The 16,715-nt window shown below is 42.8% G+C and overlaps 1 protein-coding gene across 1 annotated transcript in view; it reads left to right on the forward strand.

Moving 5' to 3' along the window:
- The first annotated feature begins 1,501 nt into the window (after nt 1-1,501).
- The window catches only part of NAF1 (nuclear assembly factor 1 ribonucleoprotein), a 60,371-nt gene continuing 45,157 nt past the window's right edge, over nt 1,502-16,715 (forward strand). The window contains exons 1-3 of the mRNA XM_067551802.1: nt 1,502-1,963; nt 6,366-6,492; nt 10,656-10,749. Of these exons, the coding sequence (XP_067407903.1) occupies nt 1,746-1,963; nt 6,366-6,492; nt 10,656-10,749 (439 nt within the window). The 5' untranslated portion in view covers nt 1,502-1,745. The remainder of the gene's footprint in view (nt 1,964-6,365; nt 6,493-10,655; nt 10,750-16,715) is intronic.

Below are 16,715 nucleotides of genomic sequence, written 5' to 3' on the forward strand. Positions count from 1 at the left end.
TCATTGCAGAAGTGTATCTTCTTCCCTGAATGTGTGAAATAACACCACAAGTCAGTTGCCACTCCTTTGCCAAGGGACACGGCATTGGGTTTGTGCAATTATCGCAGTGGATGCTTCACCGATCACTGCTCCGCGTGGGGAGATGACAGACACTAGGGACTAGAAATGGTGCAAAACATTTGAAATGGGTACAGAAAGAGTGGACTGCTCTGACTTTCTTCAGAAAACCAAATGGTTCTCTTTCCCTTCCCAGACTTAGGGGGCCTGCACACAAGCCAGCCCTCACCCCATTTCCCCTTCTGTGAAGCTCCCATTCGTTAAGGGGAAGGGTGGTGCACAGCCATGTGTCATGAAACTGTTCTGTCCCCCCGTGTCCCCCATTTTGCATGGCCCAGGAAGTATTGCTTGTCAGTGCTGTCTGAGAAATGCACAGACCCAGGGCCACCATGACTGCTTGTTTAATAAGCTTTACAGTTTTGCTAAATGCTTTGTGATTCATGGGATATCAATAAAATAATTGATTCACAGCCATGTCTAGCTGAGGGTCCATGTTGGGGTGGACTGTGGGGTCTAGCCCTGAGGCATCTAGTACTGAAGCAATAGAAGATATTGTTAGAGAGAGTGTGTGTGGGGGGGTGTTTTGCAAAACTTACCAACATGGAACCTGGTTCCTGCCATGGCTTAGAGTCCTCCACAGGCAAGGCTTCCTCAACCAGGTCCACAGGCTAGAGGTGCAGAATAACATGCTTGACTTCCTCTAAAATGCCTGCTGATTTCTCACCCTTTCCCTCAGTGCTGTCCCATCATAGGATGAGCCCCGCAGGGTTGAAGAGGAGGAGGAGGTCATGATACATCAAGTTGGGCTCCATGCTTGCAGCTCTGGCTATGTGGGTTCAGGGACCTTTATACCTTCATTGGGTAAAGATCAGGCAGCAAAAGGAGCAATGCACTGTGCGAATAGCCCTGGAGGCCTACCGCAACCTGTGAGTTGTTATGCACTTCTTAACCCCATCAACACTGCACTGTGGGATGGGTACAAGGCCACGGCCCAACTTGGGGGCATATGCAACTACTGCCCTCATGTTGTGCCAGGTCTCTGCCCATCCCACAGTGCAGTGTTGACAGGGTTGAGTGCGCTAATTTCCCACACTTCCCTCTCCTTCATGCTTTGTGGGTTCAGCTGGGGGTGGTATGTAACCAGGTAGGGCTGGGGCCTTGGAAGCTGTGTGTGGAATCATGTAGCAGCTTGCAGGCTGGGGGCTGCTCAGAGAACTGGGTCAATGCAAAGAATCACACTCACAATCTGCAGTTTCAGTGGCGGGAGGCCGAAACTGTCCACGTGCACCTGGGCCCGCCTCCTCACCTTGACTGACAGGACAAAGCGGCTGCCCCCGCCCATGCCGTGGTCATAAGTGAGGGCGGGGGAGAGGGGCGGGACTAGCGTAGCGCTCCAGTCCTTGCGGAGCTGCGTCCCCGGGGCTAGCATTTTGCGCATGCGCACGCACACAGAAAAAAGTCCGGACGAATTGGAACTCGAGGGGTAGAGGCGCATGCGCGCTGGTGCTGCCGCGGTTGATCCAAAGAGAGCGGCTCCGCCCCCTCACCGCTACACACGTTTAGGAAAGCGCGAGCCGCCGCTGTAGTTGTTGGGAGAGGGTGAGATTGTGACAAGCGTGACCGTTAGCCGCGTGGTGTTGCGGGGCGGGGGGAGCGACCGGCTGGGCCGGTCTCGCGGGCAGGAGGACATGGAGGTGGTAGCGCAGCTGGAGACGCTGAAGGTTGATAACGTGCCGGCTCCGGGGAGTCCTAGCGCCGGAGGGCCGCAGCCGAGTCAGGGCCACGAGGGCAGCGAGGAGCAGGGCCAGGGCCAGGGCCAGGCCTCGGAGCCGGCAGCTGGAGGAGCCCCCGGCGCTGAGGGCCTGCAGGAGGAGCAGCCGGGGGAGAACAGCTCTGACTCGGACAGGTGCGTAGCGCTGGGGCGGGTGGCCCGGTCCACCCGGGGAGCGGCGACGCCTCTAGCCTAGCTGCCCCCCCCCCCCCCCGCCCCTGGCGGACACTGTCCCCGCCTTCAAGTGCTGCCGCCCATTCTCGTTCCTGCGCTCAATTGTCGCCTGCGCCCGCCGCCTCCTCTGCCAGTGACAAGCCGGCGGCGCTCGCAGCTCTTCTCAGTGCCGGGGTTTGCAGCAGCAGCAGCCCCGAAACTGAGCGGAGGGTTTGGTCAGTTTCACCCTTGTGCGACCTGCGGGAGCGCAGACCAGGCCTGTCGTCAGTCTCCACAATCAGGAAAAAATCATGCATTGCCCCGTTCACGTGGTTTCAGTTATTATGGTCAGCCTGGCTTTGCCCACACGCCCGCGTCTGGATGTGGTTTGTGCCTCCTCCTCCTCGCAGTTGTTGGCCTGGCCAGGCCAGTCCTCCTCCCTGTGGTAAGGGACTATAAAGGAGACCCGCCCACCCCTAAGCACTAATTGCTGAAAATGTGAACATGTCAATCAATGTAAAATGAAAGGCAGGATGTTAACTGTCAAGTGGCATTTTAAGCCAAAATCTAATCTCTGCTTGTTGTGGGGTTGGTTAGTGGGTAGGGTCTTCATTTTAACAATGGGCCCTCAACCTTTTGCTCTAGTATTGGTGGATCGTGGTGGACAAATTTGGAAGAGTTGATTTAGAGGACTTCTAACATTCATAACTATGCTGAAGCTATAGTGAAGGGTAAAAATGTATCTAGTCCAGGCCTGCAGAACTGTTCTTTGGTGTATGAAACACAACTGAGAAAAGACTCATTTTGTAAGTACAGATATGAACAGAAGTATAGTGCAATTAATGAAAGGAATCTTCCATCTGCTTTGTGAATAAGGTCAGATCCGACTGACTTAAATCATTCTATAGATTCACTATCAAAACAGGAGAAGAGAAACATGCTGACCTGTTGGTTTTGTGTACTGAGGTGCTGAGCATGCATGGGGAGCTGCAACTTACTAGCTATGAGATGCACACTTTGATACAACCATGAGTAATGCTTTCTACCCTCTCCATTTGGCTAGGAGACTCCATCCCATCCTAGTGTACAAAGTCTTGGCCTCTGTTGTTCATGGCTTTGTCATCTTTTGACTGAACAGCAATGCAGTATACCTGGGCATGAAGCTTTTGGCACTTTGAGAACCCCTGCTGTCGATAGTGTTTCCTAACTTTTTTACTGGGACTCCTCTGAAAATATTTCAGGCTGTGATTCTCCTCCCCCTCTCCCCCAAAGTGATAACCTTTCCCATGCCATGCCACCCTTACTGGCGCACACTGCGGCTGACAGCTTGCTACTCCTCCATAATAACCTTGCGACCCCTTGAGGGGTCATGACCCCCAGTTTGAGAGCTCCTGATCTAGAACAAAACACTGCAGTGCAGCATCAGAAGTTATCTTGAGCACAGCAGACCTGTTCTTTGCACTGGTTTCCCATATAATTTTGAATCAAGTTCAAGGTCTCAGTCCTTGTCTTTAAAGCACTCCATGGCCTGCGCCCAAGATATTTAAAACATCATCTAAAGGTCCAGGACAAATATCGTGGCCAACAGCTACCTGCTCTTCTGGTATAATGGAACTCTCCAACAATAATAGTAAAATTAATCTGTGAGGGAGACAACCGATTCTTGGGGGGAGGGGGAGTAGTCCACAACTGTAGAGTGTGCTTCCCCGAAACTAAGGACCATCACAAACATCATCACTTTCCATTCCAAGTGCAAGGCTCATTTCTGTGACTTGCCTTTTCTAATAAAAACACATAGTAACAGGTATATTTATTTAAAACAAACAAACAAACAAAAAAACCCCCAAACAAGACATTGCACAATACATTCTTCTTCCTCAGGGGAGAAGATGAGATAACAAAGAGTGACAGATGTGTAGTCATTTTTCTTAATGCATTACTGGAAGGTGATCAGATACCACAGTGATGGGTGTGGTATAAAAAAACCTATATAGAATTATGTCTGGTAAAAGTTAGTGCAGAGGTTGAAGGTCCATTATTTAAAGGAAAAATACCTTAAGCAAGTTGTGGGTCATCTTATGCTCAAGAAGTCATCTCTTGACACCAAAAAATTTGATGGCACTTGTCTTGAATCTTTCTTTGGCTTCCTAGAGATTCCATTTTGTTATCCTCCTTTTAGTGTATGTTTGGGAAATTGTAAAGAGTCCTAAGCTGTAGTACAGCAGAACCTCAGATTTACGAACATCTCGGGAACGGAGGTTGTTCGTAACTCTGAAATGTTTTAACTCTGAACAAAACGTTATGGTTGTTCTTTCAAAAGTTTACAACTGCACATTAACTTAAATATAGCTTTGAAACATTCCTATGCAGAAGAAAAATACTTCTTTCCTTTATTTTCTTAGTAGTTTACGTTTAACACAGTATTGTACTGTTTGCTTTTTTTTCTTTGTGGCTGTCTGATTGTGTATTCTGGTTTCAAATGAGGTGTCTGGTTGACTAGTCAGTTTGTAACTCTGGTGTTCATAACTCAGGTTCTACTGTACAGTCATTTTGCTGCTGATACTTTGCTCTGTCTTTCATCAGATCTTGAAGATAGATTTTGAGAATACGATGAAATTGGCTTTGAGAGAGTTGGTTGAAGTTGGAAAAGGTAGTTTGTGGGGGAGAAGTAATTTGGACAATGGATCGTGACAGTTGATTGCTCTCCCTAGTTGCAGACAGTGCCATGCTCAGACTTAAATTTCCAATGTCCAGGTCAGATTGCTACAGTGCATTCAGGGCCGTCTTTGAAGGTGGTTCAGAAACTGACTAATGGAGAACCTGGGAACTTGTCTGCTCAATGGAATAAGATCTGTCATACTGGGGCAGGTCAATGGTCCATCTAGTCCAATATTCCATCTTCCAACAGTGGCCAACAGGTTTTTCAGGGGGAATGAACAGACTAGGCAATCACTGAATGATCCATCCTCTGTCATCCACTTCCACCTTCTAGCAGACAGGCTAGGCACACTCAGAGCATAGTGTTACATCCCTGGCTGTCCTGGCTAATAGCCTTTGATGGACCTATTCTCCATTAATTTATTTAGTTCTTTTTTGAACCCCTATTATATTCTTGGCCTTCACAACATCCTCTGGCAATGAGTTCCACATGTTGACTGTGTTGTGTGAAGCAGTACTTCCTTTGTTTGTTTTAAATGTGCTAATATTAATTTCGTTAGGTGACCCCTAGTTCTTGTGTTATATGAAATAATATTGATTGTGTTATGTGAGTAAATAACATTTCCTTATTCACTTTCTCTGGACCAGTCAAGATTTTATAGACCTCTATCATATCCCCTCTTAGTCACCTCTTTTCCGAGCTGAAAAGTCCCAGTTTTTTTATTCTCTTCTCATATAGAAGTTATTCCATACCTCTGATCATCTTAGTGGTGTTTCTCTGGGCCTTTTCCAGTGCTAATACATCTTTTTAGAGAGAGGATGTCCAGATCCATACGCACTATTCAAGATGTGGCTCTACCATGGATCTATATAGAGGCATTATATTTTCTGTCTTATCTATCCGTTTTCTAATGGATCCTAACATTCTGTGTCTACATCCGTTATAACTGAGCACCATAAACTCTTTGAACTGCATTGGCCTCCCATCTATTTCTGTTTGCAAGTCAAGGTGTTGTTTCTTATCTATAAAGTCTAATGCTTAAGGACTTGGCTACCTTAAAGACATCTTGTACCCTGTGCATCTTTGTGACAGGTGAAATTGTTAAATCTGTAAATACATAAATATAGAAGAGAGGCTACTTGCAGGCAGTTGTCATTGACCATGAAAATGGTTCCTTATCTATAAGAGGTAGGAATTATTCACCTTCAGAGCATTGTGCAAGGTGTATTTTTTGGGGGCAAGTATTTGCTTGACTGGGTTAGACTCCATGTTCATATTTTTGTTGTTTGTACAGAAAGGATTGCTGTGTACTCTGTAGCAAACAGTTTAAACTAATGTTTAATTTTGTCCTATGCTCAGATGACATAAAACACCTGCACATAAACAAAAAATACCTCCACATAAATTTAAATTCGTTTTGTAACAGCAATATTTTTGCATAAAGTGAATTTATTAATACTATAATAGTGTTCAGGAAGCCTAGTAAAGTAGGGCCTTAGTCTTGACTATGTAAACACTCCTAGACCTAGAGAGTTTACCATCTAAGAAAGATGTGGGTTTTGTTCTGTTGCTGGTAACTGGTCTAACCTTATGTTGTGGCCTTATTTGAGTTATCCAAGGATAACCGATTAAAGTATAATTCTGAAGCCTTATTTTACTGTAGCATAGGAATACTTTTACAAAGAGAACTAGAGATTTATAACTTCTGTTTTTTGTCTTGTGCAGTGATACGGATTCGGATAGTTCGTCTTCTGTTTCCTCTTCTTCGTGTTCTCTTACAATTGTATCTGCTGAAGGTGGTGATAAGCAAAATGGAAAGGATAATACATCTTACCATGTTAAAACAAAAGACGTAAGTATATTATGAAAGCTATCTTTCCACATTCTTTCAGTTTTCATATTAAATATATTAACTTAATATATTTACCAGTTTTGTAAAATCACTTTTTTAAAATAAAATGATCAGTGGTTTATGGCTTTCGCTCGCTGAAAAGAACCAGAATTGATTATTTAAGATTTAGTCCTAAGTGGCACACAGGATCTGGTCCAAGAGGTGAATTCTGAACCACTCGGTAATAGCAACCATAATGTAATTAAACTCAGTGCCCTTGTAGCGGAGAAACTAACGAAACCTACCACAGTAGCATTCAGCTTTCAAAAGGGGATTTACACAAAAATGAGAAGGCTAGTTAAACACAAATTAAAAGGAATGGTGACCAGTGAAATGCCGGCATGGAAAGTTTTTGAACACCATAATAATTTTTAAAAAAAAAAGAGGACCAAAAAAAAAAAAAATGCCACCACAGCTAAACAGAGTAAAAGAGGTGATTAGAGATAAAAGGACATGTTTTAAAAATTGGAAGAGAAATCCTAATGAGGAAAAGAGAAAGGAACATAAACTCTAGCAAGTCGAGTAAAAGTATAATTAGGCAAGTCCAAAAGAGAATTTGAAGATCAATTAGCAAAAGACACATATAAGCAGCATAACTTTAAGTACATAAGAATGAGGAAGCCTGCTGAATAATCCGTGGGGCAATTGGATGATTGAAGTGCTAAGCACTCAGGGAAGGCAAGGCCATTGCAAAAAAGCTAAATGAATTCTTTACGTCAGTCTTCATTACAGAGGATGTGAGGGAGATTCCCCCAGCTGAGCTGTTCTCTTTAGGTGACACATCTGAGGAACTGTCACAGATTGATGTCAGTAGAGGAGATTTTGGAACAAAATGATAAACAGTAATAAGTCTCTAGGACCCAGATGGTATTCACCCAGATGTTCTGAAAATGTAGAACTACTAACTGTGCTATGTAACCTATTGCTTAAATTAGCAATATTTGTTCCAGTGGCTATACTGGCAATTACAGGCTGGTAAGCCTGACTTCGCTACTGGTGAAATTGCTTGAAACTATAGTAAAGAACAAAATTATCAGACACAGATGAATATGGTTTATTGGAGAAAGATTTGTAAAGGGAAATCATGCCTCACCAATCTTAACATTCTTTGGGGGCAACAAACATATGAACAAGGGTGATCTAGTGCAGTGGTTCTCAAATGCGACCACGAGGGGCTTTCTGTGCAGCCATGAGCAGCTGGAGGGGAAGAGGGGGGGGGGCAAGGATCCACAAGGCCCAGCCAGGTTTCATCTGATCACAATCCCGGGACTTATTGGGAGCAGCCCCTGCAGGGTGAATAACCCCCGGCCCTTGGCTCCCAGAAGTCCTACTGTAGAAATTTGCAGAGCTGCTACGTGAAGCTCTAGTCACACATTTTTTACTAAATAGACTTAGCATGCTGATCAGATGCTCAGTTTGGTAGCAGTACTTCAGTCTGTTTAATTAGGGCTCTACATTGCACCTTCTCAGATGATGGTACTTTTTCTCAAACTATCGCATGAGTTTGAAATGTGTAGAGGCCGCTATCTCAAAGTAGAAATGATGGTTACTCACCTGTACCTGCAATTCTTTCCACATTCAGACTTCCTGCCTATCTTCCTCTTCCTTGGAGTCTTAACTACAATTTCAGACCTGAGGAAGCAATGGAAGGCACTCAGGTGGCTGGAGCACCATGCTGCCTCCTATAGCCTCACGCTTAATTCTCAGAGGGCACGAGCACTCTAATGAGCACTGCTATGAAATGTTCCACCATCCTATGAGTGAGAATGTGCAGGATCCATCAAGATGAACTCCAGATGCTGCAGAGTAACCTTCATATGGTCCCTGCCCCAAAGAGCTTACAATCCAACTAAAAAGTTGATCGTTTGTGTGCGGTAGGGCTAAGAAGGAGAATTGAGGCCAAGAAGTCCTAACCAGAAAATGTAGAACATAGCTTGTTGGTGGCAAATTGTTGGGGTTTGATTCCTCAAGAGCTGAACTCCTGTCAAGATTGAACGCTTATCTGCCAAGACTGAGGAGATCTTGACTACATGCTGCCTCCAAGAAACTATTGAATATATTAAGCTAATGTGTTTTTAGTTATTTAGGGATGTGAGAGTCCAGTAAAAACAATAGTTACATATTGAAAGTAGAGACAATCTGGCTAATTTTCTATCCCTATCTTATTTTAGGCCAATCCCAAATCTTTGTTTTCCAAATTAATTTGGCCAATTCAATGTTTCGTGTGTAGAGGGAGGCTGGTATTAAATGTCAGGCAGATATGTTTTGGTTTCCAATGTTTGTATCTTTTTGCATAACTATAAGGGTAAAATTTTCCAAATCCTGCACTTTTTTTGTATATGCTCTGCCAGGACCCTGAGTATTTTATGTGGGTCCATAAAGTAATCATTGATGTTACTATATTATCCCTGAAATACATTTTGTGTACCCTAAGCCCTCCTAAAAGTGTGGTTTCCGCTAATATAAAAATTCAATGAAAATGGGAACCTTTGTTAGATCTAAGTTTAGAATGATATGAAACTATATCTCAATACAGGAGATCTAATAGTGTTGGATGAGGTATTACAGGCAACTACCAAAGCCTCTAATGAGGTTGATGCAAGAGAAGCACAGTACTTATACAAAACCCCTCAAGCTGTTCCTTCATTGTTCAGATGAAAATACATTCCAATAATTGTCTGAAATATGGCAAAAAAATTATAAATGTAGGTCCATCTCTGGTTGTGTTGAGGAGGTATAATATCAAAATTGTTTATCTTAGCATACAAGTCCATCCTAGAGAACTGGATAAAGGACTCCTCGCTATTATCTGGTTTTTAATATAATGGTGCTTCCTGTTTGTGGACCGGGAGGGGAGGGAACAAAAAATGAAGCTTTGAGCACTTTGAGGTCTAATGACTATTTCGGAACTCTACCTGAGAGAATCCAGAAGACATTGAAGGATGAGTGAACTAATGTGTGAATTATCTTATAACACTATATGGTCCGTAGCAAATTTGCAGGAATATAGGGAAAAATTGTACCTGGAGTCTTCCTGACAATATCAATATAATAAAATCAGAAGAAGAGGATAATTAATACAATTTTGAGTGTTTTTAAGTTTGTTAATGCTTTTAGAGAAAAATTTTAACTTTGGAGGGTAGTAATGGTTGCTGTACAAGGATGGGTCTTTCAACCTTTTGTTATCTACAGTGACTCTTCGGGTAGGCCTATGCTGCCTTTAGGAGGTGTGGTTGCAGAATGGTGGCTGGACAGGTTAGTTCTGCCCGCCCAGGACCTATGGGTACATAACTCAGTGCTGCTGCTTATGCTGCTATAACTTTACTGCTATTGTTATTCAAGCTAGCTTTGATCTAGCTGGATCAAAACTGTCCTGTGTATGCAGTATAAATATAACTTTAGATATGTGTTACATGTACTGATTTATTTATATTTGTATATCTTAACACCTTCCTTCCTCCCCCAAAACCTAAAACAAATATTTAAAAATATTATCGTAGGCTGTTTTAATGTGTTCCAGGCAACAGCTCAGAGATCTTACTGAAGGCTTAAAATGATTCCTCTACCTAATTTATTGCAGTATTAGCATCCTATATAATTAAATAATATTTAGGTTTAATACACTTTTCTCTATGCTGTCATAATCAGATATTTAATTTTTGCTGTATTGCATTTAATTCCGTTTTTGTCTGCTGCTACAGAAATATTTTCCAGTCTTGTACCTACATGTGATTATATAATCATCTAAAAGTTCATACCAGAAAGTGAAGTTTAAAACCAAATTCCTCTTAACTGTTCAAGTTAGTCTTCTCAGGTTGAGTAAATCTGGTTTAGATGTAATGAATATACATGCAGCGGTGCTGTGGTAAGTATTTATAAAAAAAAAAAAAAACCCAGAAAAAGTGCCCTGAAGCAATTTTAGCTCTTTAATTTGAACAACTTTGTCTGAATGCCATTTATTAGAATGAATTATTACTATAAATTAGCTGTAGATTTTTTTTTTTCTTGAACTGCAAAAATGAAATGTTTAAAATCATTTAGTAAGGGGTGAGTGTCTTCAATGTTTATCAGGGTATGTGTAACCATGAAATACTATATTTTGAAAATTAATTTTATATTGGCAGGAACTACCTCCTGTTGAAGATTTGACAATAATTCTGCCTGAGGATGTTGAGCTGAAGCCCTTTGGGACAGTTTCAAGCATTGTCGAGCAGTTGGGTAAGCAAGATAAAATTCTTTTGTTTTGTTTCAGTGTAAATATTTTTATATGTGTATGAGTACATATATTATCAGTATTTTGTGATTTGTGTTGCCACAACATCAGATTTCTTAAGGCTGTCCTTTATTTCCTTTTACTTCATGCCCTGCAGAAGGGAAGGGAAGATTGGGCATTGCATGCAAACTGTTTTGCTGAACAGATAAACTATAACACTTGTGCTGAATGCCCCTCTATGGTTATTGGATAGTTGTCATGTGGTCTGTCTGAGTTTGTGTGAAAATACCATCAAAAGCTGAATAGAATCAGCACATATAATGGAGAATCTGGAAGAGACAATGGAAAAACTCAAGGTATGTCTACACAGCAAAAGAAAAGCTCTGCAGGTGGGAGGGTCCCAGAGTCTGGGCTCCAGCCTGAGTCCAGAAGTCGGCACAGCAACGAACCAGCCCCACAGCCTGAGCCCTGTGAGCCTGAGTCCGTTGGCAGAGGCCAGCCGTGGGTTTTCTTTGCTGTGTAGACATACCCTCAGTGACCAAACTTTAACGCTTAATTGGGAATCCAAAATGAATACAATGTGGTTCCAGCAAGAGACACAGGAAGGAGGTGTCTAGTGGCTGTGTTTTTTGTGAAAGTTTTAGGTGGGAAGTGCAGGAAAATCAAACCAAATCTCATTTTAAAATGAGAACTTTTTTCTCATGATTTGGAATGAGTTATTGAGGCAGTAAATGTTTAATCTTCCTGTAAACGATTATCATCAGAAATTTTTTAGTCCCATATGTTAAATTTAAATTGTTGGAGAAGGTATATATAGAATGGTGAAGGAAAGCCTTCAAAATTCTGTAGCAGCGCAGGCCAAGTGCTTTCTCTTCTCTCTCCTTCAGTATATGATGATACAGAAACAACCTTGTGTTTTGTTTCTGTCACAGTGCACTATGCATTTGCTCATCCTTTTCACATTTTTTGCTTACTTTGCTCCAGGCACCCTGACTAGATACAGGTTGCCAGTTCAAGCAGCCATAGGATAGAGCATGACTGAAGTGCAGAAGTGTTTCATGTATTGAGCTGGTTGCAGAATTAGACCAGGTAGGATTGTGAAGTATAGTGGGCAGAAGTATAGATACAGGTACTGTATATTAAAGGGATATTTCAGGTCCATATAGGCCCCGAATTTAGATCTTGTGAAATCATATATTTCTACAGCACATGACATTAGAAGAAATACTTCTATGAAATCTTGTTTAAAAACCTAACTCAAAGCTTATTTGTGGGAGCACATTAGTCCTTTAAAAATATTTCAAACCTAATTGTTGCAGAAGCCTTCAATTTATGAGAATTGGGAATTGAAACTCATCTTAAACACGATTGAAATTGACTAGTGTTCTTTTGTTTCTTTGAGTAAAAGATAAAAAATAAATTAGATCATTACAATTTATTTGAATCTAAAATTTTGTTGGTAACAAGGAAACCTGCTGTGTTTTTCTTTTTAAATGAATTTGAACCTGACAGCCTCTTTAATTTGGAACCAGATTTAAACTGCAACAGCAGTTGCTGAAGGAAAGAAAGGAGCTGTTCTTGCAGTCACCTTGCATTTCTAGCCATTTGAAGGAGTGGAAATGAGTCTTGGGAGGAAGTTGTGTTCAGTTGTCCTCAATTAGAAGGATAGTCACCATGATACAGAGCTCTGGAAGGAAGTAAAAGGAATAAAATAGGGCCTAACACCTCTTTCAGTCACTTATTTTCTGAGGGTCACTTATATTTAGTTGTCTACATGTAATTTTAAGAGACTGACTTTACAGGCTTGAACAATTTTGTCTACATTTCTAGTCTGTATGGCTTCCAAGGAAACCTTCCAAAAGTAAACCAGTTCAGGGGGTGGTGTCTTCCCGAGTTTGCAGACTGCCTTATGCAATAGCTGAGGTGTGAACTGCCCCATTAATCTCAATTGGTTATCAGTTTTGAAACTTTATAATGGCAATGTAAGTCAGCTATTTCAATTATCACTTTAGAAAGTAGCATTTCACATAATTTAGGCAAGGCATCATGGTATAAAGAATGGGAATCAGAGGTTCTCACCTCTGACCTGCTGTGAGGCATGGGCAGATCACTTCACCTCTCTGCACCTCTGTTTTCCCTCCCCTTTAATTCATCTGGAAAGGGGCTCTAACCCTATGGCCTTGTGTTGTCTTCAGTTGGTTTAAGAGTGCCCACACTAGGGACTTGCACTGGTTTAACGAATCAGTTTCTGAACTGATTTAATTAAATTGATACACATTTTTGTGGGTAAATAAGGTCTATATGTTGAAACACTGTTTAGCAAGATAGGGCCACAGTCTTATATGAGACTTCTAGTAACTACTTTTAGTACAAATAACAAGTTTATCTCCCAATCTCAAACTGTCCTCCTTCCGTTTGGGTACCAAAGCCTCCACTGTCCCTTCTGCACTAGCAAAACTTCCAGCTTCGTCTCATCAACAATGTAACAATACATCATAAATACAAAAGTCTGTGGTGTGCTGAATAGTAAAATATAGTTGTCACAGAGTTAAAGTCTGTGCTGTGCCCCGAACTTAAAAAAGTCTCCTTGGAGTAACCCTTTCAGTGTGTCAGGTCCCAAGGGCCATACTTTTTTCAGGTTGGATCATGCAACCCCCTGATGCTGAGTCTGAACCTTTGGGCTGTAGCACCCCTTGTTTCTTACTATGGCTCTCAACAGCGAGTCCAACTGAGATCAGACTGCTCAGAAAGTTTTTGTCTTCTGAGGGAGCAATGCAACCAGCAAAGTATTTGCAGTGAAGCAGGCAGCCTTTTCAAAACAAGATGGCATTTATTAGTCAATGGGAATACAACATATGGCAGACTTTAGGTGAACATGATAAAGCCAAGTCTAAGATTGAGTCCATATTGGTGGGAACAGTGGTCCCAAGATTCCTGTGCTTCTGAGATCCTTGTTGTCTCCTAATATAGCTGTCTGTGTATGCCTACACTGCAGTGTAAGCCTGTGCTTGAGCCCAGGCTCAATCCTACCCCCTCTTGCTTCTATACTGCAATTGCACTAACTCAGGGTTTGGGTCCAGGGTCCCAGGACCATGCAGGGATGGAGGATCCGAGGTTGGGTCAAGCCAGGAAATCTGATCCAAGCCCTACTGCTTTGCAATGTAGATGTGGCCCTGCTTGACTCAGTTTCTGGGAATCAGCCAGAAGTACTCCACAGTTCCACAGGACAACTTCCTTAGTCCTCTCTCTCTCCCAACAACCTGCAATCCACTCTACTGAAAATGGAAGCTCCCTTTTCCTTGGCAAACACCAGCAGCTCAAGTCAGCATTACCCTATTCTCCTCCGATCACCAATCTACAGGCACGCTATCAGAGATCCTCCTGAGTTTGCCATGGAGTTTTTACAAAGTGCAGCCAGATTTTGGTGAATCTCTGATTCGAGGCCAGTAAAACTATAAACTTTAGCAAAAACACCAGGAATGACTGTGTGTACCAGCAGATTGCTAAAACACTGGCAGTTCTGCAGATTTTCCAAACTGTGATCAGTGCAGGGATCGTAGTGAGATGCTGACTAGTGAGTACTGGAAGGCCAGGGACAAGAACTGAACCTCAAGCAGCTTGCCAACAACGTGCCCATTTTATGACTGTTTTGACCAGGTTCTGGACATTGCACCCAGGACGGAGCCAGCTGTGCTTCATGACAACTTAATCTGCAGTGATGGTGCCCTGCTAGCCCCTAAATGCAGCATGGGGACTGATGGGAGCCAGCAGCAGGCTCCCAGTGAGGAGCACAAAGTGACTCTTTTAATGAGACCAGTCTCAGAGCAGGCTGTGGATCAGGATTGACAGCAAATACTTGGTCTCTGTTTGGAAGAGCTGTCTGATTTCCGCTCCTCCCTTCTCCTCTGCCGAGGAACAGCCCACGAACAAGCTTACGGAGAACGTGGTAGAGACAGAAGCTATCCAGAGTCCAGTAAGTGTATGATTCAAATGTAATTATTACAGTAATGGGAGAGATTTCTGCTGTAAGAAGCAATGCAAAAATAACCCTGGCGACCAGCATTCGGCAACTGATGGCTGAGTGTATCACAGTGCCTAGGTGCCGTGCAGCCCCCTCTCCCTCCCCCCGGTATAGCTGACTAGTCTGCTCCACTCACAAATGGGCTGTTCAGTCACTGTACATTTGAATACTTGACCTGCACACACCACCGCAGGTTTCCATCCAGCTGCTTGGAATAACATCTTCCTCTGCCAGTAGGGTACCACAAAAATAGTTATGTCTTCCAAATATGAAAGGCAGAAAACGTCTTTTGTAGTAAGGCACTATACACATTTGCTTCCCACCTGACTTTCACCCCCTCCCCCCCCAATGGTACTTAGTTATTACATTTTTTTGAAACAGAAAATGGTTATAATTTCAAACTTACCATTGTCTCTGCACGGCTGTCACTGCAATTAACAAGGCTGTCCCCTGAGACAGTATGAGGATTGAAACATCCACATCACAATATGTTGGTTCACTTTAGAAATGTTATATTCTGTGTCCTTGAGATTCCACAATAATTAATTCTGTGCTCCTCCACAGAAGTTTAGCCAATAATCCTCTGTTTCCTGTCCTGGTTCGGGACCTTCCACCTATACTGCCTGCTGTTCTTTAGGAACTTGATCCCTGGCCCAACGTACCTTCACACACCATTTCAAAAGGAAGTGTTTCCATGATGACATTATGGTCGATGTTCTTGAGATGGTAGACCAGCAGGTCTACCACCAAAAGAAGAGGGATGAAAGATTGGAACAATGGTATGCTGACAGACAGGAGGAAAAACTAAGGCTCAACGCCCAAGTGGAGGACAGGGTTTCAGCAAGGGAGCAGGCACTTGCAAAACTGATTTTGGAAGAGGAATGATAGCTAAGGGAGCAGGACAGAGCTCAACAGAGAGAACTGTTTCAGCAGCTGCTGTCCATAATGGCTGCAAGAGCACCAGTTCCTACTGTCTCTCTGACACCAGGGCATGATCACCCTGCAACATACCCTCAATCCAGGAGTAGTTTGGATGTCTCCATGCTGGGGTGGCCTATGCATTCAGGCGTCACGAGCAGCTGGGCAGGGCAGCTACACCCCATGCAGCCTTTCTTCTTCAACTGCTTTCTGGTGGAAACCCCCATCCACCTCACCTAAGTGAGGGGGAAAATGTATAAAGAAGAGAGAGAATAATGTGGGGACATGTAGTGATATGGGGTTTGTGTCAGGCATTAACTATTTTTTTTGTACCCTTTTTGTTGTGTGTGGTTTTGTAATGGCAGCTGGCCTGCCCAAAATTGAGTGTTTTAAGGCATGTTTACAAAGAAAGCATGTTATGCTTTCAAGAAAGTTTTTATTGCTATCATTGCATCACATGCAATCATGGTTTGAGTTAATACAGCTAAAGACACATTCAGGAGCATTTAACATTAGTAGGCAAGCAGCATACCTCTGTTTAGCTAGGTACAGCAATTCACATTTCAATAAATTCTGTCTTGTTTACCCATTCTGCTCCTTCTCCAACAAAATTCATTATTTGTGTCATTCAGACTTCCACTGCATGGTAATCAAGCCCAGACCCCTCTCAAGCACATTCGTACAGGTACTATCCCCCCTCTTCCATTGGACCATTAAAATCTATAATGAGAACACAAAGCATCCTTGACTTTTGTTGCCCAGGTGCAACCAATTTTCTGAGTGCTATCTTTACTTTCTGGCTGAGGTTACTGTTCCATTGTCCCCTCGCTGTCATAGGTCTGTTCAGGGATAAATGCTCACCTTTGGCTTCACAAAGGTGAAGAGTACCGAAAGCACAGTAATGCAGACAGCATTGATGACACTGGCATTTGAATAGGTTTGTTGAACCCTCCAACGTGTTTTTAATCTTCCAAGAGTACATTCAGTAACCATTCTGCACCTGCTAAGTAAACCTTTTTTTGCTAGGACCTC

This window comes from Emydura macquarii, unplaced genomic scaffold, assembly GCF_026122565.2.
Source record: "Emydura macquarii macquarii isolate MOO-44397 ecotype Brisbane River unplaced genomic scaffold, CSIRO-AGI_Emac_v2 contig_1363, whole genome shotgun sequence".
In the NCBI taxonomy this organism is placed as follows: Eukaryota; Metazoa; Chordata; order Testudines; family Chelidae; genus Emydura; species Emydura macquarii.